General features: G+C 35.4%; 1 protein-coding gene across 1 annotated transcript; it reads right to left on the bottom strand.

The window, feature by feature from the left end:
* LOC100376070 (polyribonucleotide nucleotidyltransferase 1, mitochondrial-like) lies at positions 1–27,993 on the bottom strand. The gene is made up of 25 exons (XM_085507444.1): positions 27,795–27,993; positions 26,289–26,349; positions 24,838–24,915; positions 24,306–24,411; positions 23,372–23,421; positions 19,153–19,216; positions 18,004–18,165; positions 17,334–17,520; positions 17,034–17,085; positions 16,051–16,108; positions 14,923–15,019; positions 13,239–13,341; positions 12,385–12,455; positions 12,197–12,233; positions 11,677–11,740; positions 10,435–10,524; positions 9,918–9,971; positions 9,604–9,713; positions 9,114–9,185; positions 7,814–7,961; positions 4,376–4,459; positions 3,479–3,585; positions 2,575–2,630; positions 1,263–1,341; positions 1–1,089 (listed from the first exon to the last, which is right to left on the bottom strand). The coding sequence occupies exons 1-25, from the start codon at positions 27,971–27,973 to the stop codon at positions 910–912; spliced, it is 2,349 nt and encodes a 782-aa protein (XP_085363570.1). The 5' UTR covers positions 27,974–27,993; the 3' UTR covers positions 1–909.

Raw genomic sequence — 27,993 nt, forward strand, 5'->3', positions numbered from 1 at the left:
TTATATTTAAAAAATTAGTACCAGACAGCTGTTTTATTCAAGTCTAAAAATACAAAAGAAGTTTAAACAGACTTCTTAAGGTCGCGCTTGTCTAAGACTAATAAGATTTAAAAAAATATTTAAATAGCACTTTTTATTTACAAGGGTTCAGCTTTGAAGGTGGATGACATACTCTTTTGATGGTGGATGACATATTCTTTAGATGGTGGATGACATAATCCTAATATAATTGGCGGCATACTCTTCTGATGGTGGATTACATAGTTCTCTGATGGTGGATGATATACACTTGTGAAGAAGGATGACATACTCAGCTTATGATTGATGACATACTCCTCTGATAGTGAATGACACTCCTCTCAATGTGGATGACATACTCTTCTGATGGTGAATGACATATTCTTTAGATGGTGGATGACATAATCCTAATATAATTGGCGACATACTCTTCTGATGGTGGATGACATACTCCTCTAATGGTGCATGACATACTCCTCTAATGGTGCATGACATACTCCTCTGATGGAGGATGACATACTCCTCTGATGGAGGATGACATACTCCTCTGATGGAGGATGACATACTCTTCTGATGGAGGATGACATACTCCTCTAATGGTGCACGACATACTCCTCTAATGGTGAATGACATACTCTTCTGATGGTGGAGGAGATACTCCTCTGACGATGGATGACATGCTCTTCTGATGGTGGATTACATAGTTCTCTGATGGTGGATGATATACACTTGTGAAGAAGGATGACATACTCCGCTTATGATGGATGACATACTCCTTTGATGGTGGATGACATAATCCTAATATGATTGGCGACATACTCTTCTGATGTTGGATGTCATAATCCCCAAATGGTGAATGTCATACTCTTCTGATGGCAGATGACACACACTTCAGACTCCAGTATTACTGAATGAATTATCCTTAGGTCCAAGATGTCGTACAACTGCTGATGCTGGTGCCAGTAAAACTTTTCGTGACAAACGTATTTTACCACTGACAGGATCCCGCCCAAAGAATTTAACGGTGATTTCTTGACCAACTTCAAATTTAAGAACACTTGGGTGACTTATCTATAAAATGAAATAACAAAATAGTTTTAGTTGATATTATGGCATAATGATAGTGGCACTTTCATTTACAGTTCCATCACACAATAGCGAATTAGAATGAAACATGTCAGCTATTTTGAATCATAACTTGAAACAAATGCATGTGACATGTCTTCTCAATATTGTATGCTCACCTTTCTAACATCTAACTGTGAATTATGCAACAACGTGGGGGTCATTGATGGATACAATTTAACCATTATACCAGAATCCCTGTAAGTAATAAAACAAAACATTTAAGACATTTTTTCTAGAATATACTAAACTACTCTTTCTAAAAGATGATGCATCAGATAACTCACATTACTAGTAATACTGATGATGAATTAAAAATGTCTCTATATGAATAAGTTATTGTAAATGACATAGCCCCTGTGATTACGATTAATGAAAGTAAAGGTTTGATGCAGTAACTTCTGAGAAACAAAATGGTCACCAGACGGCCAATCTACAATAAGATCCGGTAAACACAATGCCATTATACCTGGACATTCATTAGTTGATGGTAATAAATTTACATTGCTAAATAAGTTTGGTAATTGGCAATTGAAATTGTGATCTAGTAGCAAAATGTCTTCAGAAAACATCTCTCTGACCCCTGAAAGCATTCCTACTTTGTATATCTGCAGAAAACCAATCACTGAACTATGGAAGCACTACATTATGGGTTTTGGATTTTGTACAGTTGATGAGAAATTTCAGAATCCTGAAATCAAATTTGAAAGAATTCCAAAATAGTCTGAATTAAACACAATCTTTAGTGCAGGCTAGTTTTAGTGTTCCAATATTTTTGAATTTGTTGACATAGAAAATGATTTTATCATTTTTCACAGTGATCAGAAAAAAAATCAGTGGAAGATATTCTGTATATAATCAGAGGTACATTACTTGGGGTTTGCAACACTCATAGTACTGTATGATGGTGACATCATGCAAAGATCCCATTCAAGTCTCATCTCGTAGATAGCAAGACTGATGCTACAACCTTCTGACATGACATAAGCGGTTTGTAATAAAACAATAAACAATAAAACATTCATAGTGAAAAAATTTAATAAATCGAAAATGTACAGAAAATATAGTTATCGTAATCTGTCATATCGTGAGCAGCTATTTTGATCCACCTGGACATTCCAGTATCCTCGTTACCTCGGGCATGCGCATTCGCATTTTTCTGAGTTGGAACGCTTATGCGAGAGCGAGATTGAAACGGGATCTTGGTATCATGTCACCGTAGTTTCAAACCCCAAGTAATGTACCTCTGATATAATACAACACAGAAATGCAACTTAAACCAGACTATTGTCACAATGGCAGCTATTCTGCAATACAGTTAGATTGAAATGTTGACAAGAATTTAACAATGGTACATTTCATTACAATGACATACTCACCGTATAGACCACGGCAGCTTATAATAGTTAATGAATATAAATGAACATTTACCTTATTTCAGTAATAGTAGCTGTGTATACACCGCCAAATTCCAACTCAATTTCTTGCTGCAACACAAAAATGATAAAAAAACAATTAATATGAAAACATTATGGACACAGAGTATCATGAAATGAACCCTAATTTACAAGCAAACACTCAGGACAGTTATGAAGCTGACCAAATAAACATTTGGACTCAAAACTGTACATAAGAAACATAATTTTAAGTTTACTAATAGTTTTTCAGAAACACATGTACATTTACAAATAGCAGTCAAACTAAAAATGTTTTTGACTCCACAAGATGGAATGACACTCTCAAAAAGTTTCAGGCACAAAGGCACAAATGCTGGAAAATTTTTATCACAATAAATGCTGCTGTTCGGCCATCTTGAATCGGATTGTCAAACAAACGAATGTGCATATGTGTTATGTTTGTGAGAAGTTTTAATATAATTTTTCATGTCATGTCTAAGACACACAAGATGCATTAATGAATGCATGGGAGTCAATCTATAAGTCCATGTTTCAGGACTTTTCCCAAATAAGGACTGAAATTAATCTAAAATTTGATACTTGTCATATATTCTGCTCTACACAGGGCTTAACATGTGAGCTAGGAATTTTATAGCATATTCCACTTAACAATAGTGAATTACAAATTGTTGACAGAAATCATTAAATGCCTTATGAATTCCCCCTAATATAGATGGTTGGAGTGGCGAGAGATAAAAGCAGTACTGGTAATCTTTTTATTTCAGGTCAGAATTCATATCCAAGAAAAATCTGAGTACGAGGGCTTTATTCTAAACTGAAATCCTCAAACACAATTTAATTTAATTTAAACCTTGACCAGATTTGTATGTACAGGTGTTACATAAATGCTGGTATAAATGTATTTGTAATCGACTTACATCATCCTGAAGTAATTCTTCTATTTGTTCTTTAGCTTCTATCATTGCATTTGGTGTTGGTGCAAACACTGAGAAATTTGATTCATCAACCTGTGTCACTGTTACCCCTGACAAAAAGAAAAATTTGATTCATCAACCTGTGTCACTGTTACCCCTGACAAAAAGAAAAATTTGATTCATCAACCTGTGTCACTGTTACCCCTGACAAAAAGAAAAATTTGATTCATCAACCTGTGTCACTGTTACCCCTGACGAAGTGATAGATGTAGTGTACAGACACTAGATGTACTGTATTGGACTGAGTATGGCATGAAATATTTACCGCATTTTACTTTTATGAACAGATCATTGTTGAAGCATAGTTTACGCCTGGTTATTTGTTAGGCAACAAGTCATTGTCAATGACACGTCCCCGTTGCGTTCATATTTGAGTGACATATACATTTAAAGCAGATCATGATCGAAATGCACCTGCATATGTACAACACATTATACTAAATCTGAACAAAATCCATCCATGCATGACTGAGATCTGGTTCCGGAATTGTGAAAATATGTGATTTTGATGCATTTTCGGCCTTAAAATGGCCGCTCTTCGGCTATCGTTAATCGGATCATGAAAAAAATGCATGTGCATATGTCCCATATAATGTGTGATGTATGAGTGAAGTTTGAACTTAATCGGTCCATGCATGTTCGAGATACAGGTGATCACGTCCGAATGGAGACTAATGATCAAAAACCAAGTTTTAAATTAGTGTCATTTTTAAGAGTTGGACTCTTTGCCGAATATGACCCTGAATATAAAAATTGCGCAAAAGTGGGAGTTGGCATTTGACCAGGCATGGGTGCTAATGCAGTCCAGTATGGTAGTATCAATACACTAGATGATCTCACCTGTGCCAGCCATCAGTTTCCTAATATTATAGCCTCCTGGTCCAACAAATTTCGCTCTTTTAAAAACAGGAACTTCAATATTTTCTGAATCAAAAGAAGATATGCATTACGTATGCATGAGTTCATATCACAGTTGGTTTCTGTAATCTCACAAGATAATGGCCCATATTATTAACTTACCACAGACAAGAAATGTTAAGCTTTCTAAGACGGGCGCATACCATTTGATAACTCACTACTTACTTGTCCATTTTGCTAACTCACCACAGACATCCATTTTACCAACTCACCACAGACATCCATTTTACCAACTCACCACAGACATCCATTTTACCAACTCACCACAGACATCCATTTTACCAACTCACCACAGACATCCATTTTACCAACTCACCACAGACATCCATTTTCCTAACTCACCACAGACATCCATTTTACGTACCAACTCACCAGACATCCATTTTACCAACTCACCACAGACATCCATTTTACCAACTGACCACAGACATCCATTTTACCAACTCACCACAGACATCCATTTTACCAACTCACCACAGACATCCATTTTACCAACTCACCACAGACATCCATTTTACCAACTCACCACAGACATCCATTTTACCAACTCACCACAGACATCCATTTTCCTAACTCACCACAGACATCCATTTTACGTACCAACTCACCAGACATCCATTTTACCAACTCACCACAGACATCCATTTTACCAACTGACCACAGACATCCATTTTACCAACTCACCACAGACATCCATTTTACCAACTCACCACAGACATCCATTTTACCAACTCACCACAGACATCCATTTTACCAACTCACCACAGACATCCATTTTACCAACTCACCACAGACATCCATTTTACCAACTCACCACAGACATCCATTTTACCAACTCACCACAGACATCCATTTTACCAACTCACCACAGACATCCATTTTACCAACTCACCACAGACATCCATTTTACCAACTCACCACAGACATCCATTTTACCAACTCACCACAGACATCCATTTTACGTACCAACTCACCAGACATCCATTTTACCAACTCACCACAGACATCCATTTTACCAACTCACCACAGACATCCATTTTACCAACTCACCACAGACATCCATTTTACCAACTGACCACAGACATCCATTTTACCAACTCACCACAGACATCCATTTTACCAACTCACCACAGACATCCATTTTACCAACTCACCACAGACATCTATTTTACCAACTCACCACAGACATCTATTTTACCAACTCACCACAGACATCCATTTTGCCAACTCACCACAGACATCCATTTTACCAACTCACCAGACATCCATTTTACCAACTCACTACAGACATTCATTTTACCAACTCACCAGACATCCATTTTACCAACTCACCACAGACATCCATTTTACGTACCAACTCACCACAGACATCCATTTTACCAACTCACCACAGACATCCATTTTACCAACTCACCAGACATCCATTTTACCAACTCACCACAGACATCCATTTTACCAACTCACCACAGACATCCATTTTACCAACTCACCACAGACATCCATTTTACCAACTCACCACAGACATCCATTTTACCAACTCACCACAGACATCTATTTTACCAACTCATCACAGACATCCATTTTACCAACTCACCACAGACATCCATTTTACGTACCAACTCACCACAGACATCCATTTTACGTACCAACTCACCACAGACATCCATTTTACCAACTCACCACAGACATCCATTTTACCAACTCACCACAGACATCCATTTTACCAACTCACCAGACATCCATTTTACCAACTCATCACAGACATCCATTTTACCAACTCACCACAGACATCCATTTTACCAACTCACCACAGACATCCATTTTACCAACTCACCAGACATTCATTTTACCAACTCACCACAGACATCCATTTTACCAACTCACCAGACATCCATTTTACCAACTCACCACAGACATCCATTTTACCAACTCACCACAGACATCCATTTTACGTACCAACTCACCACAGACATCCATTTTACGTACCAACTCACCACAGACATCCATTTTACCAACTCATCACAGACATCCATTTTACCAACTCACCACAGACATCCATTTTACGTACCAACTCACCACAGACATCCATTTTACCAACTTACCACAGACATCCATTTTACGTACCAACTCACCACAGACATCCATTTTACGTACCAACTCACCACAGACATCCATTTTACCAACTCACCACAGACATCCATTTTACCAACTCACCACAGACATCCATTTTGCCAACTCACCACAGACATCCATTTTGCCAACTCACCACAGACATCCATTTTACCAACTCACCACAGACATCCATTTTACCAACTCACCACAGACATCCATTTTACCAACTCACCACAGACATCCATTTTACGTACCAACTCACCACAGACATCTATTTTACGTACCAACTCACCAGACATCCATTTTACCAACTCATCAGACATCCATTTTACCAACTCATCAGACATCCATTTTACCAACTCACCACAGACATCCATTTTACCAACTCACCACAGACATCCATTTTACCAACTCACCACAGACATCCATTTTGCCAACTCACCACAGACATCCATTTTGCCAACTCACCACAGACATCCATTTTACCAACTCACCACAGACATCCATTTTACCAACTCACCACAGACATCCATTTTACCAACTCACCACAGACATCCATTTTACCAACTCACCACAGACATCCATTTTACCAACTCACCACAGACATCCATTTTACCAACTCACCACAGACATCCATTTTACCAACTCACCATAGACATCTATTTTACCAACTCACCACAGACATCCATTTTACATACCAACTCACCACAGACATCCATTTTACGTACCAACTCACCACAGACATCCATTTTACGTACCAACTCACCAGACATCCATTTTACCAACTCACCACAGACATCCATTTTGCCAACTCACCACAGACATCCATTTTACCAACTCACCACAGACATCCATTTTACCAACTCACCACAGACATCCATTTTACCAACTCACCACAGACATCCATTTTACCAACTCACCACAGACATCCATTTTGCCAACTCACCACAGACATCCATTTTACGTACCAACTCACCACAGACATCCATTTTACGTACCAACTCACCACAGACATCCATTTTACGTACCAACTCACCACAGACATCCATTTTACCAACTCACCACAGACATCCATTTTACGTACCAACTCACCACAGACATCCATTTTACCAACTCACCACAGACATCCATTTTACCTACTCACCACAGACATCCATTTTACCAACTCACCACAGACATCCATTTTACCAACTCACCACAGACATCCATTTTACCAACTCACCACAGACATCCATTTTACCAACTCACCACAGACTGGTCCATTTTCTTTTCTACAACTTCTCACTTTACTCTGAGTTTTATTCATAATATTCAAGATTTCAGCCTTTGCTGTGGTTGCCTGTTGTATTGCCTCCATAACCACTCTCACAGGAATTCCTGGTAATTTGATATCAGCCTAAAAAAAAAAAGAGTTTCGCCAAAAATTGTTTGTTACAATCGAGAAACAAATGGGGGTTCCAGTTTTGCTATTTTCTCAGTTCTTCATCTTTATTGTAATTTTCTTTTTTTTTCAATATCCAAATAATGATATGATTAAGCAATAAAGATCATCGGCTGTTTTATGCAATGTATTGACATCGGATTCATATTCAGTAGGTTCCAAGTTCAAAACCTAACTAGGGGTTGAACACCAAAAATGGTATCTAGCTCTAACTGTACATATGAATTACAGATTCAATGGGTAGGCCAATCACACTGGCCGAGATTCATTTTCACATTTTCCCCTCTCATTGAAAATTTAAAAAAAACGTACTTATCCAGCATGTAAACTAACTAGCATCAATGCCAACTGCATTATTAATTCCATTTTTAAGCTTTAGTTTTTGTCTTTTGATGATTTAGAATGCACATAGTTTTCATGACAAAATATCTTTTGTATACTGTAAATGCATTAATTATTCACTGTGTTTTAATTTCAATATTTTCGCTGATAAGTAAAATCTGCTAAAAAATTATATCTATGCGAACACAATAAAACTCATTGTTTCCTTGACAAATACGTGAAATTAAAACACAGTGAATATGCTCAAAACATCAAAATAGTGAAATTAAATGTTTTTTACAGTAATGTCCTTCATACGAAATTGGATAAGGCCCAGTTAAGATTTGATGCATTTAGATGGCCCATACAGCACTCTCTTGCAGTCCCAATAAGCAATCCAGAAATTGGATGAATCCAAGATTATATATTATAGTTTTTATACTACTATAAGGATATACAAGAAAGACATCTAAACAATATATGTCATTTTAGAGCTCAAAGATTTCAAAGGAATCTTTACTTTTATTGAGCGTCCATATTCACACAATGCCAGAATAACTGCGATAGAATCAAAACTGTTAACCACCAAATATTGCATTGCAGAGGAACTATTTTTTTTAAGTGCAAATTCATTTTACAAAATATTCTTGCCTCAGGACAAAATATTCTTGCCTCAAATGAATAAATAGAAGTGCCTTAGAGTTCAGCTCTTTATACTTTTGACATTTCAAATTGTGTGCATTATTATTTGTAGGGAATTATTCTAAATTTGACAATGCATGTTACCTGCAGTGCTGTGATTCCTTTCTTTGTGCCGGCCATTTTGAAATCCATGTCTCCCATATAATCTTCAATTCCCTAAAAACAAATACACTTCATTTTGATTGCAAGTATTCCGCTCACTGTCTGCAGAGATTAAGAGCTCATCAAATCATATTGTACCATCTTCCATCTTTGTGTCTGATTGTATATTCTCCCATTCATGTGCTTATTGCATCATTCCCTATTTCTGTGCCTATTTTATCGTCTCTCATCTCATGTGCACATGGTGGGAGTTGTTGTGGGGTGTGTGTGTGTGGGGGGGGGGGGGTGTAGCATTTCTTCATCAATAGTGTTTGTATCTTGTGAGTAGTATCTGAACTTTATTTTTGTTTTCATCGCCTACATTTATGAGCTAGCTTTGTTTTTTATTTTATCCAACTTTATTGAGTCATATTATAAATTATTACATGTAGTATATATGTCTCATTTACCCTGCATGAGATGGCTATCTTACCAATATATCTGTCATAAGCCGATAATCTGTAATATTACTCCTATTATCATCTTCTGTTTTTGCAACAAGTCCTATTGCTACACCGGCTACTGCTGCTGTAATGGGAACACCTAGAACAAAGAAATGAAAATAAATAGACTGCTAAAAAGTTATTATCACGGAATTTTACCCACAAATGATCAAAAACATCTTCACATCTTTCACATTTCAAAAAATATTTTTGAGTGGTCACATTCAAGTTCAGTAGAACTTGTACTTTTGATTTAAATTTCCTTATGATTGGATTAGAGCCTTTCGAACATGGTACTACTCACCTGCATCCATAAGTGCTAGACTTCCACAACAAGCAGATGCCATAGAAGAAGATCCTAGGTAACAAAAATAAGTTTTGTTAAATCAAGCAGTAACAGATATGATGTAATCTATGTGGACTGGTACATGATCAGCTAATAAATATGTCATCTATGGGGAGTGGACATAATGTCTGGGTACATGGACAGCTGATAAACATGTCATCTATGGGGGAGTGGACATAATGTCTGGGTAGATGGACAGCTGATAAACATGTCATCTATGGGGAGTGGACATAATGTCTGGGTAGATGGACAGCTGATAAACATGTCATCTATGGGGAGTGGACATAATGTCTGGGTACATGGACAGCTGATAAACATGTCATCTATGGGGAGTGGACATAATGTCTGGGTAGATGGACAGCTGATAAACATGTCATCTATGGGGAGTGGACATAATGTCTGGGTACATGGACAGCTGATAAACATGTCATCTATGGGCAGTATATTTTAGACCTAAAAAGTAGTATAGACTTACCATTTGATTCTAACACCTCTGATGTTAAGCGGATTGTAAATGGAAATTTCTTTGGTATAACTGGTTTAAGAGCTTTCTCAGCTAATGCACCTAACATGTAAATAAAAAGACACAGTATTATAGACCAAAAATGTTCAAACCTATGGTGGGAATTCATTTTATTCTCACTATTGTTGGTGGCAACAGTTCATGCTAATTAATAATTAATTAATAATTGAGACAATAATCTACTGTTATTTCAATAGTAAGCAAAACTATAAAAAGCAATTGATATGCTGTATAATGTAATTTTATTGCAAACAGTCAATGTATGTCAGAACAAACAGACTGAACAAGCATTGATAATGCATAGACCCCGTTAAGTATTAGCTGTAGTCGATGTAAATGTTCAGTACAAGTGACATGTAGAAATGAAATATCAATGTTTTTTTAACACTAACACAGATTATAGATTGTGTTACTGTCAGTATAGTACCTACTTGGAAACTTTGAACTGAATTGGACTATTTATTACAGAGGAAATAGCATGAAAGAAAAACGCAGCCATTAGGGTATTGTTGTTGATATCTCCAAAAGAAATATGGTTTGCACCGTAACCTAATATGTAAGGTCATCATACAAAGTTTAATTCAAAAATGCCCTTTTCAACTTTGAACTGAATCAGGCCATATCGCCCTGTTCAGCTCCAAGAAACAGAACCGGACATGTTACAGAATGATATCTTACTTTTTTTTGACAACATGGCCACCATTTCGACAAATTTGATCAAATCTCAAGACAAAACATGTTGTTTTGTTACCTTGCAGTATAGTACCTATGTACAAACTTTGAACTGAATCAGGCCATATCTTATGGAAGACACAGGACAGAAAAAACAAAATGGTCACCTGTCGGCCATCTTGGGCTGAATCTCAAAAAAAAAGTGACGTGCACCTATAACCCAGTATGCATGATCACCAAGTTTGATTGAAATCACATTATTCAGCTCCGAGAAACAGTTCTGGACACGCTTAAATATAAAAATTTAGCAAATTTGAAAGGCAAAATGGCTGCTAGTCAGCCATATTTAATCCAATCATAAAGAAAATTGGCGTGCATATGTAGGTCATCACACATTGTCTGTATGCCAAGGTTTGAACGAGATCGGTCAAATGATGTATGAGAAATGGCTCCAGACGGAAACACAGATGGACAGAACCCAAATTAATAGACTAACCAATGGCGTAGAGTTTTAAAACTCACCATGTCCTAGTTCTCTTCTAGATGCAAACATTCTACCTACTTCATTAGTAGCAAAGGGAGGAAACTGAAATCAAATCAAAGAAATCTTAGAATAAACCTGTGATTGCATGTGTTGGAAGGTATTGGAGGCAAGGCACAAAATAGACTTGCATTATTTTTTTAAACTAAGTTAGCCTGCTCTATGAGGTTTACAGTAACCATGTTAACCTGTTCTATGTTGTTTACAGTAACCATTTTAACCTGTTCTATGTTGTTTACAGTAACCATGTTAACTTGCTATATGTTCACAGTAACCATGGCAACCAGCTTTATTTTTACAGTAACCATGATAACTTGCTCTATGTTGTTTACAGTAACCATGTTAACCTGCTCTATGTTCACAGTAACCATGTTAACCTGCTCTATGTTGTTTACAGTAACCATGTTAACCTGTTCTATGCTTACAGTAATCATGTTAACCACTTCTATGTTTACAGTAACCGTATTAACCTCTTCTATGTTGTTTATAAAAGACACATACCTCATAGTGAAGTAGAAAATTCTTTTCTTTAATTCCACTGTAATGAAATGTAACAAAATTTCAAATATAGTAAAAATGAATTCAAAAATATGTGTCAGTTTATGTGCAAAGACTAGGTATGTTAACATAACATATGTTAACTTATAAGAATGAGTTAAAATTATAGGTTTTAATTAACATGTATTTACCTGATAATTTCCGATAGTGCATCTCCTTTCAATGCTGAGTCAATAGAGTCAAAAGTCACTGTACAAAGAACCTGTCATAATAATTAAATGTTGAACAAAGTATGTAACAAAAATATCAACACTATGAATTATGACATATTTCCCACCTATAGTTGAATTATTTTGACTTGAAAACAGAAATGGGAGAATAATGTCATGAAATTGTCATTGTAAAAAAAAGTCATTAGCCTTTTAAACAAGAATTCTGAAGTACATCACTTTCACAAAACTTCATTAAAAAATTAAATATTATTGTATAATCTCTTTTGTTTGCTTGTCTGTGATTTATTCCAGATCACCTATGTATCAAGTTTGTGGATTAGTCATGCTACTTATGTGATGCCTTCAAGATAGCACTTGCTGCATATTCCCATTAGCAACAGTGCTTTAGATATTACAGTTATGCATATTAATGAGATCACATGACCACACAAGATGATCTGATATATTAGTCATACTGTAAATGCACTAATTATTAGAAATAGAGAAATTAAATGACAGTGAAAATAAATGTTTGTCTAACACCTCAATTATAGCACTGATTGCATATAATGTGCAGTAGTGCTTGGAATATTAAAATTCTGCATATTAATGAGGTCAACATTTGCATAAAAGAGTAGCTGGTGACAGCAATAGTCACTACAGCACACCACCTGTTTGACATAACCTACACAGATTGGCAATTGTTGGGTAGCAGCCATTATATGTGCTTCACACACAGTCAACAATTTTCAAGTGTACCGGTAATAAAATCAAAACAAAGACTCACTCATGTGAAATATCAAAGCAATGCAGCTAGTAGTTTGTCTATTTACCTGAGTTTGTCCTCTTTGAAACAAAGCTGATCCATGCAATGGTTTATACATATCAACCTCACATGAGATATCTCTCAGTGCTGTAAGACTCCGACCATCACACCTGAATAAAGAGCAAAGTTACATTGAATGTCAGTTGTACATATCAAATTAACATATTTTGTATAATAAGAATTTACTAACTACTATACGATCCTGCAAACCACTTTGATTTGGCTACAATTAACACTTTTGTAATTTCCAAGTTGAGCTGACCAGACAGTCAATGAATAACCCAGTACTTATTATTTTATTCAGCGCATATCTGAAACAACATGCCTTATTCTATTGACAAGCAACCTGACGGTCAAAATAGCTTTGCTGTCCTACAAGAACATTGTGGTAGCCAAGTGGAGCAACAAATACCGTTAAGACAAAATGCAGTGAACCCACAAAAAAGTGGTTCTTTCTGTTGAGAACTTGTCAACTTAACTTCATCAAGCTAATTATTCACAAAAATAATGAACACCACAAATATTAATTTAAAAGCAATCGGATTGGTGGTGTTCAAGAAGAATTAAAAAAATATAATTTTTTACAAAAAATTACAAAAATATTTGCCAAATACAGATATTGGCATTAAATGAACAAATCCAACCACCCACCCAAGGTACCTACATGTACATACCAAGAATCAAAGCTGGTAGTTTTCAAGAAAAAGTCGAAATGGCAATTGTTGATGGATGACAGAAGATGGACAATCACCGATATGCACAGCTCCGCTCTGACATTTATGATGACAGCGGAGCTAAAAACCAAAAGTCACTCTCAAATTTTCTCTTAAAAAATCATTTGCTTAAAACAGCCTAATTATATTTTTTTCTCTGTTACTTAAGTTACCAATTTCAAATGTTCAAAACCGATGATAAAAATATTTATTTATCCACTTCTTTTACATTATTTTTCTGTCTATTTGTTTTTTATAATACCAAATTTGTCGCTATGTATTTTCACCGGAGCCAAGATGTATCGGGATGAGCATTAATGACATCACTCAGAGGCCCAGTGTATAAAATGAAATCTAATGACCCTTTGACAAATCCTTGATCCCAAAGAAGCGAGAATGAGTCAGAAAGCATATTTTCACTGATGACAACTTGTTTGCAGTTTTGCTGATAGGATTGTGCAGTATTTGGAACAGGATGCCATGGTCAATAGTGTTGAATGCTGCACTATAGTCTAACAAATTTAAAACAGGTGCACAATTGCTGAAGCAATACAATGTTTAGTTAGTTCTTCTTTAGTCTGAGGCACCGGGATAGCATCATCGCAAATAGATTTCATTCTGTCATGGACAAATTTTCCCAAATTATTGGCAAGTAACTGTTGATGAGGAATTGGTATGATTAGGCAGAGTAGGTGATCTATTGATATTGGTAGAACTTTCAAATCAATTGATATTGATGGAACTTTCAAATCAATTGATAATGATGGAACTTTCAAATCAATTGATATTGGTGGAACTTTCAAATCAATTGATATTGGTGGAACTCTCAAATCAATTGATATTGGTGGAACTTTCATTGACAAATAATTCAGAATAGTTTCTGGGAATCATATGTTCTTGTTTCAGACTTTGTAAGACATAACAGTTTGATATGATAATCTAAACACAAAAGTGTGTTAAAACAGTTAAAATACATACCTTCTGTCCTCATCTAAGATTATATTACGAAACACATCCTTGACAAGAAAATTAAATGCTTCATTGAATAGAAAAACCTCATTTTCGGGAAACATTGCTGAAAAATCATGAAAGAAAAAATAACACAGTAAGTTTAAATGAAGAATCTGTACCTAAAAAAGTTAAAGGTCAGGCTGGTTTATATCATTATTCATGAACTAGTGGTGTTGGATGCCATGGTAACATGGCCACAAATCGAGTCAACTACCAAACAGACACCCTACCCGACCAAGCTAAAGAATTATTAGCATTCATGCTGTTCTGAAATTCTGAACATCATACCATACCATCACATTATGCCTTCACTTTCTTTGGCTGAAAGGTTTGAAAGTATGTAGAAAAATGTAGGGGCTAAAAAACACTAAGATTTAGATTAGTGTGAGGATAATGGTTTCATATTCACATTATGCCTTCACTTTCTTTGGCTGAAAGGTTTTAAAGTATGTAGTAAAATGTAGGGGCTAAAAAACACACTAAGATTTAGATTAGTGTGAGGATAATGGTTTACAAGTCATTACGATTCATGGATCAAAAACTGCATTCTTTGAAACAAAATGGGCACCAGTCTGCAATATTTAACCCAAACCAAAAAATAAAACAACATGTACCAAGTTTGGTTTGTTTGCCATTCAGACATCCTGAATTGAAAAAAAAAGGCATGTGCATATGTCTGATATAATGTATGATGTCTGTGTATAAAAGTTTTAACCTGATTAACCTAAAGATGTGTGAGATATGGCTGGATACAGATCAATGCACTCATGGACACACAGTTGTCTATCCGTAAGTCTGTTTTCAGAATTTGTTTGAACAGGGAATAAAAACCATGTGAGAATTACAGTAGCATCTAACCCAAATGCAAATCAAATGATTATGTCAGTAAATTTAGTGCACTATGAGTGGAAACAATGATTCAGAAGTATTGTTTTGAGCAACAAACGAGTGGTGCCATCCATTCTTTAAAAGTGAATGTTAGACCTATTGTTGACAACAGAAAGTATTTTTTTGTACTGTATAAAGAATATTCAGCTAACATAAAATTAACATATTGCATATAGTTTACATTGTGTCAGAACTAAGTGCACTTACCTGTTAACCTGTCTATACATTCAGTTCTGATATTAGAAATAGCATTATCTCTGGAAAACTGAAATATACAAACAATGGTATCGCATATTAGTCCCTAGGGGTTACCATTTCTAAGCTGAGATTTCTAGTCTGTATATTTTGAAGGAAAAAGAATCTTAGAAACAACTTCTGTGTGCTAATTTGAGTAGAAATAACAAATAGTATAATAGTAATATATCTAAACGAAATTTTGGTGAGAAAAATATTCACGCCATGATATGGATAGGAAAATATAATTGGCGAACTTTGTCGCCAAAAAAAAACAGAGATGGAGAAAACAAAACAGAGGTGGAGAAAACAAAACAGAGATGGAGAAAACAAAACAGAGGTGGAGAAAAATCTCCCCCCTCATAAACCTTTCTTTTGTTTAATAATAAAAATAAAATACATTATTAGTATATGTTTTCTTTTTTCTTTACTTAATTTTAACTTTCAAGCTAGGCTAATCATTATCTAATTGCATCTAATTACCCTTGTGTTGATTTCATGTTTCCATTCAGAGACTTATGCTACATTATTACAAAAAAACTCCTGTTCAATCAAATGAGGCACATTTATATCAATATCTCTTAAGATATAGGAGCTAGTTATACCAAACTAAACCTGCAGTGAGGTTATACATTGGTTGATATTATCATAAAGTTTAGAAAAGATTGAACTAATATTACAAGAGTTATTTTGGTGGCAAGAAACGTATGACAGACAGACATTGTATACCTCCCCACTTCATTATCATCACAAGGTAAACATGGCCACCAGTCAAACAAAAAAAAACAAAAAGGTAATTAACATACATACTTGTAAGTATATATATCATTTCTACAAATTTGGTAAACTAAATTGGTAAAATGATACATGAAAATAAAACAAAGAGCAATATATCTTAATTATTTTAAACTACATGGGTATAATGTAGACATAGTTTTATATAACATACACCGTACCTTGTGATGTGAATAATCTGAAAACACTTCATATATCTTGTCTTTTGCTATACTACAAACAAATAATAATTTGTAAAATTTATTGCCACTAATATGAAATGAAACAGATCATGAAACAAATGAGTTTGCATATACCATAGATCTAAATATGTATGATGTATGTGTGAAGTTTGAGTGTGGTTGACCTGGGCATGTCTGAGATAGAGATGTGCACGCACAGTGGTCAATCTTTTTAAACTGCATCTGAATGGGGATTAAAAATATCAGCCATGTCAAATATGTATTTTGTCATTGACTTACTTCGTGGCAGCCTTTAAAATATCTTCTGGTATTGTCAGCATATTTTCTACAACCCTCTTTTTCTTGCCATGTGTTTTACATAAACTTTCAATACCATTTATGATTTGATTAGTTTCTTTAATTCCTAATTTTATTGCTTTACAAAATTCAGGTTGTAAAATATTCTCAGCAGATCCTTCAAGCATAACTGCAATATAAGATTTGGGAATAGTACAAATTAAATATTGTGAAATAGTATCGGTACACGTTAAGCTTTGCCTTTGTCATAGATCATTGTTTATCCTGCTGGGTAAATAATTTGATGTGCTCCAATTAGTCTGACAAATAAAAACATCTACATCATACTATAGTATTCATTTAACCCAACCTCCAGCTAACTTTGGTATTTTCATCAAAGACTTGAAATCAAACAATTTATGGTTTATTTTCAACCACACAGATTCATATTTATGATTTTTTGGACTAGAAGGATGGTCCTGAAGGGTGCTCTAATTCGAAGGGTGGTCCCATCTAAAATGTGGTTTCATCTGAAGGGTGGTCCCATCTGAAGGGTGGTCCCATCTAAAGGGTGGTCCCATCTAAAGGGTGGTCCCATCTGAAATGTGGTTTCATCTGAAGTTGCTGCATGTTTGCACAAATCAGTTATCAGTAGTAAATCACACATACATACCAATACTGCTTTTCTTGGAACCAGTAACAATTAAATTAAGTTTGCTTTTGATAAGTTCTAATCTAGTTGGGTTCACTATAAATTTGCCATCAATAAATCCCATTCTAACAGCACCAACTGGACCATTCCATGGTATATCGGATAAGGATAAAGCTGCTGAGGCTGCAACATATCAAAGAAAGTTCAAAAAAAAAATTATGAGATGAATGGAGGTACTGGCAGAAGGTTTTGCTGAAATTTAACATAGATATTTTGGGATAATCTGCAGACTCGATGTACCATTGAACATTAATGGTTTGTATATCATAATAATTTATATCTCAATAACGACTCAACAGATGACAATGATCAAATCATGATACATAGGTAAGCCGCAAATATCAACATACCTGATTAGTTTTTAGCTGATACTAATAAATATTAATGACCTAATTTGCATAACAATTTACTAATCTAAAGGACTTCGAGGGTACTGATATCTCAAAAACCACATCATGTCAAGATCCCATTCAAGTCTCTTCTCGTAGATAGCGAGACTGAGGCTACGACCTTCTGACATGACACATATCAATGTTCAAGGTTTGTAATGAAAAAATAAAACTTTTCTTGCCACTATCATAGTGAAAAATGTAATACATCGAAAATGTACAGAAAATATAGTTCTCGTAATCCGTCATATCGTGGGCAGCTATTTTGATCCACCTGGACATCCCAGTATCCTAGTTACCTTGGGCATGCGCGTTCGCATTTTTCTGAGTTGGAACGCTTATGCAAGAGCGAAATTGTAACGGGATCTTGGTATCATGTCACCGTAGTTGCAAACCCCAAGTAATGTACCTCTGTTTGTACGCATATATTAACAAGATTTTATTATGTATATTGGGCACTTTTTGAACAAATTCCAAATAATTCATTATAGGTTTTTCTTGTTAACAAATATAATTAATTTGCATAATTTATAGTTTTTTACACTCAAAAGTCAACAACTGTGTTTGGTTGTGTAGTTGTTGATCACAAAGAATACAACCTTGGATTCAATAATGAACAACTAAAGATCAAAATGATATCAAAGATTTCTACATGCCTCCCATTTATGTCACCAGACTACCTTGCCACTAGACAACATGATTTATAGGAAAGGTTCTTTACCTGCATTAATACTAAGTATATCAGGATCATTAATACCATCTACTGCTAAACAGTTACAAATTATCTGAAAATAAACAATAACACTTACATACATTATCTAATAATTAAGTCACATCGATTCATAGTGCATGTCCACCATCTAACATCATGCTTAATTTGCATAAATTAGCATAGCATTTATACGTAAAACTCTTTAATAGCGGTGATGCAAAGTATTGTATTTATAACATTGGTCCACGACATCATTTTACAAGTTATATTATGTGACATCCCCATAATCATGACAGTTCTATATGACATATATGCTTGAGTTATTAAACAAACAAACGAAAATTGTTGCCACAACGATGTGTGAGATATATTCAAGATAGACAGTGTTGTTCTACCTTGAGACCATTAAATTACCTAACCCATATCCAGAGATGATGTACCAAAGAGAACCCATATCCAGAGATGATGGATCAAATAGAACCCATATCCAGAGATGATGTACCAAATAGAACCCATATCCAGAGTTGATGTACCAAATAGAACCCATATCCAGAGATGATGTACCAAATAGAACCCATATCAAGAGATGATGGATCAAATAGAACCCATATCCAGAGATGATGGACCAAATAGAACCCATATCCAGATATGATGGATCAAATAGAACTCATATCCAGAGATGATGTGCCAAATAGAACCCATATCCAGAGATGACGTACCAAATAGAACTCATATCCAGATATGATGGATCAAATAGAACCCATATCCTAAGATGATGTACCAAATAGAACCCATATCCAGAGATGATGTACTAAATAGAACCCATATCCAGAGATGATGGACCAAATAGAACCCATATCCAGATATGATGGATCAAATAGAACCCATATCCAGAGATGATGTACCAAATAGAACCCATATCCAGAGATAATGGATCAAATAGAACCAAGATCCAGATATGATGGATCAAATAAAACCCATATCCAGAGATGATGGACCAAATAGAACCCATATCCAGATATGATGGATCAAATAGAACCTATATCCTAAGATGATGTACCAAATAGAACCCATATCCAGATATGATGGACCAAATAGAACCCATATCCAGATATGATGGATCAAATAGAACTCGTATCCAGAGATGATGTGCCAAATAGAACCCATATCCAGAGATGATGTGCCAAATAGAACCCATATCCAGAGATGATGTACCAAATAGAACCCATATCCAGATATGATGGACTAAATAGAACCCATATCCTAAGATGATGTACCAAATAGAACCCATATCCAGAGATGATGTACCAAATAGAACCCATATCCAGAGATGATGGACCAAATAGAACCCATATCCAGATATGATGGATCAAATAGAACACATATCCAGATATGATGGACCAAATAGAACCCATATCCAGAGATGATGGATCAAATAGAACCCATATCCAGATATGATGGATCAAATAAAATCCATATCCAGAGATGATGGACCAAATAGAACCCATATCCAGAGATGATGGACCAAATAGAACCCATATCCAGAGATGATGGACCAAATAGAACCCATATCCAGAGATGATGGACCAAATAGAACCCATATCCAGATATGATGGATCAAATAGAACCCATATCCTAAAATGGTGTACCAAATAGAACCCATATCCAGAGATGATGGACCAAATAGAACCCATATCCAGAGATGATGTACCAAATAGAACCCATATCCAGAGATGATGGATCAAATAGAACCCATATCCAGAGATGATGTACCAAATAGAACCCATATCCAGAGATGATGGATCAAATAGAACCCATATCCAGAGATGATGTAGCAAATAGAACCCATATCCAGAGATGATGTACCAAAGAGAACCCATATCCAGAGATGATGGATCAAATAGAACCCATATCCAGAGATGATGTACCAAATAGAACCCATATCAAGAGATGATGGATCAAATAGAACCCATATCCAGAGATGATGGACCAAATAGAACCCATATCCAGATATGATGGATCAAATAGAACTCATATCCAGAGATGATGTGCCAAATAGAACCCATATCCAGAGATGACGTACCAAATAGAACTCATATCCAGATATGATGGATCAAATAGAACCCATATCCTAAGATGATGTACCAAATAGAACCCATATCCAGAGATGATGTACCAAATAGAACCCATATCCAGAGATGATGGACCAAATAGAACCCATATCCAGATATGATGGATCAAATAGAACCCATATCCAGAGATGATGTACCAAATAGAACCCATATCCAGAGATAATGGATCAAATAGAACCAAGATCCAGATATGATGGATCAAATAAAACCCATATCCAGAGATGATGGACCAAATAGAACCCATATCCAGATATGATGGATCAAATAGAACCTATATCCTAAGATGATGTACCAAATAGAACCCATATCCAGATATGATGGACCAAATAGAACCCATATCCAGATATGATGGATCAAATAGAACTCGTATCCAGAGATGATGTGCCAAATAGAACCCATATCCAGAGATGATGTGCCAAATAGAACCCATATCCAGAGATGATGTACCAAATAGAACCCATATCCAGATATGATGGACTAAATAGAACCCATATCCTAAGATGATGTACCAAATAGAACCCATATCCAGAGATGATGTACCAAATAGAACCCATATCCAGAGATGATGGACCAAATAGAACCCATATCCAGATATGATGGATCAAATAGAACACATATCCAGATATGATGGACCAAATAGAACCCATATCCAGAGATGATGGATCAAATAGAACCCATATCCAGATATGATGGATCAAATAAAATCCATATCCAGAGATGATGGACCAAATAGAACCCATATCCAGAGATGATGGACCAAATAGAACCCATATCCAGAGATGATGGACCAAATAGAACCCATATCCAGAGATGATGGACCAAATAGAACCCATATCCAGATATGATGGATCAAATAGAACCCATATCCTAAAATGGTGTACCAAATAGAACCCATATCCAGAGATGATGGACCAAATAGAACCCATATCCAGAGATGATGTACCAAATAGAACCCATATCCAGAGATGATGGATCAAATAGAACCCATATCCAGAGATGATGTACCAAATAGAACCCATATCCAGAGATGATGGATCAAATAGAACCCATATCCAGAGATGATGTAGCAAATAGAACCCATATCCAGAGATGATGTAACAAATAGAACCCATATCCAGAGATGATGTAGCAAATAGAACCCATATCCAGATATGATGGACCAAATAGAACCCATATCCAGATATGATGGACCAAATAGAACCCATATCCAGATATGATGTACTAAATAGAACTCATATCCAGAGATGATGTGCCAAATAGAAGTCATATCCAGAGATGGTGTGCCAAATAGAACCCATATCCAGAGATGATGTACCAAATAGAACCCATATCCAGAGATGATGGATCAAATAGAACCCATATCCAGAGATGATGTACCAAATAGAACCCATATCCAGAGATGATGGATCAAATAGAACCCATATCCAGAGATGATGTAACAAATAGAACCCATATCCAGAGATGATGTACTAAATAGAACCCATATCCAGAGATGATGTACCAAATGGAAACCATATCCAGAGATGATGGACCAAATAGAACCCATATCCAGATATGATGTACTAAATAGAACTCATATCCAGAGATGATGTACCAAATAGAACTCATATCCAGAGATGATGTGCCAAATAGAACCCATATCCAGAGATGATGGACCAAATAGAACCCATATCCAGAGATGATGGATCAAATAGAACCCATATCCAGAGATGATGTAGCAAATAGAACCCATATCCAGAGATGATGTAACAAATAGAACCCATATCCAGAGATGATGTAGCAAATAGAACCCATATCCAGAGATGATGGACAAATAGAACCCATATCCAGAGATGATGTACTAAATAGAACCCATATCCAGAGATGATGTACCAAATGGAAACCATATCCAGAGATGATGGACCAAATAGAACCCATATCCAGAGATGGTGGACCAAATGGAACCCATATCCAGAGATGATGGACCAAATGGAACCCATATCCAGAGATGATGGACCAAATAGAACCCATATCCAGAGATGATGGACCAAACAGAACCCATATCCAGAGATGATGGATCAAATAGAACCCATATCAATATGTTTGTTATATCTTACCTGGCTATCAAAAACATATCCCTGTGGAAACAAAGGACGAATTGATCTATCTGCAAAGAAGACAAAAATAAGTCACACAATGCACACTAAATCATTACATGCCCTAGTACAAGTGTTTATCAGTGTTTAATGGGTACTTATGGATTGACCTCTGTGCATGTGTGTGTATTTTCCTTGCATGTATCTCAGACATTCCAGGAATGTAATATTAAAATTTTACTCATTCTACATACATCTTTGGATGCATGTATATATGCATGTCCGTTCATTTTTAGTCTGTTTCAAGATGGCCAGCATAAGGCATGTAGTTTTTGGCACTGTACATGTTTGTTTACACAACTTCTGACAATGTAAATCAATCAGTCACAGACTGTACATTTTCCAGACTAGGTATAAATATTGTAGCCATCTGATATAGTATCCTTGTGCAAATGGGAACGCTTGTTTGAACAATTCAGCATGTCAAATTATCGTCTTTAATTGGAAATTTGCATACAAGATATATATGTGTGTGTGCTAAATTTCCTTTTCTTATTCTACAATATAGAGTGCCCTCTGTGGGTTTAGTTGAGTTGCAGGTTAACACCAAACGTGTCTGGGAAATTTTATGACATGTATAAATGTAGTTTTCTTGTGTTTGAGAAAATAACAATGGCAATCAACAAAAAACCCATATCCAGAAAAAAAAACATATCCAGAGAGGATGCACCAAATAGAACCCATATTTAAAATCAACTGAAGAAAACATACCGGTACCTATTGTATGAGTTGTCTTCGTACAGAATTTAAACAAAATCTTGACAATTTAGGCGTCTAATTAATTGTGAAGCAGTTTTAATAAAATAAACAGCTTCTCAAAATGACTTTATATATACACATTTTAGTAGACACTGCATACATGGAAGCAAGATCAAAAACAATTAGACATTCTTACCAATCACTCTACTTGTTAATATTTCAAAATCTGTTGGTCCTCTTTCTCTTCTTAAATGATTCATTGGGATTCGCCCAGCTGCTGCAGCTTTCTGTCTGAAATCAACCTGCAACAGAAAACTAAATGCTATACAACTTCTGTAGATAGGAAATTATGTTTTCAAGCCATTGCATCAAATACATGTAGACTGCTAAGTGATCAAACCAGTGGACTACTAGGTGGTCAGATCAATCGCTGAAAGACAGTCTTTGTTGGTAGTTTTTCAAAGCGATCACTTATGAACTAAACACCATACATCCCAAAGAAGAAGATTGATTTTGAAATGAACAATGACACCCATGACAAATTGTCACAGATTTAACTGCAAAAATGTGGTTCAAATTTAAAGGGACATTTTCCTTGATTTAATTTTAATGACTGGAGAATTGATACTGTGGGATAATTAATCCAATGTTTTGGTAATCTACATTACAGTAATCTACATACAGTACATTATTTTATACATTAGAAACATATAACTTTATATACTTACAGTGAGAGGAAGAAAAGATGAAGATGCTGATGGAGTAGTTTTACTTATAGCTGTGACCATTACTGATGTTTCTCCTATCTGTATAATAGATATGTAATGTTAGGTAGCGTTCACATCGCCGTCTCATGCTATCTAGTAGTCATCAGTTAATATGTGTTACTTTGAGAAATGCAACTGTTTAATCCTGTGAGAGATAAAATTGCTTTGAAAAATACATGAGTTATGGGTATGGAAATAAATTTGCATCTCAATTAATGTGTGAAAAAGAAGTATATGACATGGATATACCACGATATATTATTCAAAATTCTTGAAATATGCACAGCATCCCCTATTCTGGTCACCATTCTGAAAGCAATCTATACAGGAACATCAGCAGCATTCAAAGGTTCAAAACGACTCTTCAATGTTTTTTCTGATTGTAGGGAAGGCGGTATTGAATCACCTGTCATTTTTAATATATAGCTGGATTTTGTTTCACCTTGCAGTGAACACGAGATACTGAAACAATTCCCAAATGCTGGATCACATTACTCTTATTTGATTTGATTCCTGATTTGATTCCTGATATCCACCCAAACAGGAATACTTGAAGCATGTGTACGCAGCCAACTCTTATACAGTGTTCAAACCTAGACGATCACAACAAGTGAAGTAAGAAAAATGTAATCAATCTGGCATAATTTTCACTGGAGAATGATGAAGAAAATGGTTTAAATGAAAACATTTCCTGCTGTATACTCCAATGCCCAAAAGAAATTAAAGAAATCAAAAAAAGAAACCGAAACATATACAGAAAAACCTGATTCTATATGTTTAGCAACGAATGTCTAAAAACGAAAAGGCCTCAAGCATTGCTAATTTTTGTAAAGTAAAACATCTGCAATAAATTGCACATACAACAAAGTTAGAAAATGATTCACTTCAAAAGCAGTTTTTGCATAATCGTAAAAATATGCATGTGATCGATGGCTGAAATTTGAAAAAGAACTAAACATCACTAATGGACAAATCCAACAGATGATGCAAAAGAAAACTGAGTTTATGTCTGTACTTAATAAATTGTACAAGTAAAGAGACTTCCAGGGTACAAAGTAGCTAATAGAGAACACTATTGATGATAATTGTAAAATTGGATGAAATTCAAATTGTGCTTATCCTACAAATATTGGAATGTAGCATTTGGAAGTACTAGTAAACCATTCTTTGATTGACACACAGTGCAAGTTTTAAAAAGTCTTCACAGGCGAATGTCTTGTGTTTTCCAGGAATGCATTGCTGATAAACTCAAGCGACCAAAAACAGCACTGCTTGTATACCATATATAACAGGGTGATGCATAATCAATACATGTGAATCCCTGTTTTCAAGGACTAAGTTAAGTTCAAGGTTAACCTTATCTGATCATGTCAATGTAAAAGTACATGGAGCTTGCAGGATAAGAGTCTTACCTGTGCTATGGCACAACCATCTGCAAACCTTGCAAGCTTACCAGTGGATAGTTTTAAAGGTCTGTGGAAGAAGATTAAGAATATTATCAACATTGTTCTCTTGATATTTTCCCTGCCCACTCATAGTTCAGTGTACTACCGTATGTATGAATGGGTGTCAATGACAGTCTTTGTCTGTTGTTAAATGCTGTTGGTTTTGAGGACACACAAAACCAACTAGCATGCATATGACACCATTATGTCTTGCTTTGTTCTAAATGTTAGTTATGGTACTGTAGAATACTTTATTTTCGCTTGGAATTTATTTTCGCTGAAGGAATGATCAAGTGAAAATAAAATCCACACAAAACACCCAAAAAGTCTTTTCAGCGAAAATTAATTCCAGCTAAAATAAAGTATTTTACAGTAACTGACAAACTAATAAAAGTACAAAAAAAGAATGGAAATTTTTTTTTTTATCATTTTTGGGTTGGTGAAATAATGTATGTATTTAGGCATTCAGAATTACCGTAAAATCTGTATTAGAAGCCGCATCCCTAATAGAAGTCGCACCCATTCTTTTTGAATAATTGAGAACCAAAAATTCATCATTTCTCACATGTGTAGATGCTCTAATAGAAGCCGCATCCCTTCTGTTGCATTGTATCATTTTAATTGAAGCCGCAGTTTCTAATACAGATTTTACAGTACTTTTTTTGGGGTAAAATACAAAAATCATTAGGAATTTGGTTTGATTTCCTAATTATCAAAAAAAGCTGTAACAGGTACACTTTTACCCACCATACTAGACACTGTTATCCCTCTGTAATTTGATGGATCATTGGTACATGTATCACCTGATTTGTGTATGGGTACTACATGTATGTGACCAATACACCGTGTAATGGGGTAACACTTTGCGTCATTCTTTCTCACACTATATGATTGTTATCTGGGCCCACATATACATGTAGTCGTACTGTTAGTAATTTTCCTTGAAACCAATTTAATTTTGTGGGTGTTTTGTATGGAATTTATTTTTAATTATTTTTGATACACTAAATGTTAAATATAAGAAAAAGGGTATATTCACTGGATTTATTTTCACTGAATCAACACATCAGTGAAAATAAAATCCAAGTGAAAATAAAGTATAATACAGTAATCAGTACCAAATATTTCCTGAGTTGGACCCCCCCCCGTCCCGCCAGGGATTTGGCGTTCTTTGGTTCTTTCACTTCTATGTTACTCTCAGTGAATCAAATGCATTCCCATCATCTTAAAAAAAATTATAAATTTAAATAGTATTTCAATGCAACCAGGCAATCAACGACCACAGCATGCAGTGATGTCATTTGAAAACGTACCAATGATATTCAATAGACCGATAGGAACCTCTCGTTCAGTTTGAATTGTGAAATTTATAAATATTTATAATGATGAAAAAAATCCCTTTATTGCACTGAGAGTAATCGAATAAATAAACTGCTATATATATTTTAATAAATGATTGTAGAAATGCCTTACTTGTCTCCGATTTGAATATCGATATCTCCCATACCTATTCCATCCTTCCACGGATTTGTGTGGTTCCACCTGCTTATCCGTCCACAGAAACGGCTGCCTGCAGCACATATGTCATTTTTTCCAACTGCCACACTCACGTGTTGACCCATATTCCGATAAACACATACACGCATTGCCATCTTGTATCAAGTGCTCAGCT

Source organism: Saccoglossus kowalevskii, chromosome 2 (assembly GCF_978046115.1).
Source record: "Saccoglossus kowalevskii chromosome 2, keSacKowa6.1, whole genome shotgun sequence".
Taxonomy (NCBI): Eukaryota; Metazoa; Hemichordata; class Enteropneusta; family Harrimaniidae; genus Saccoglossus; species Saccoglossus kowalevskii.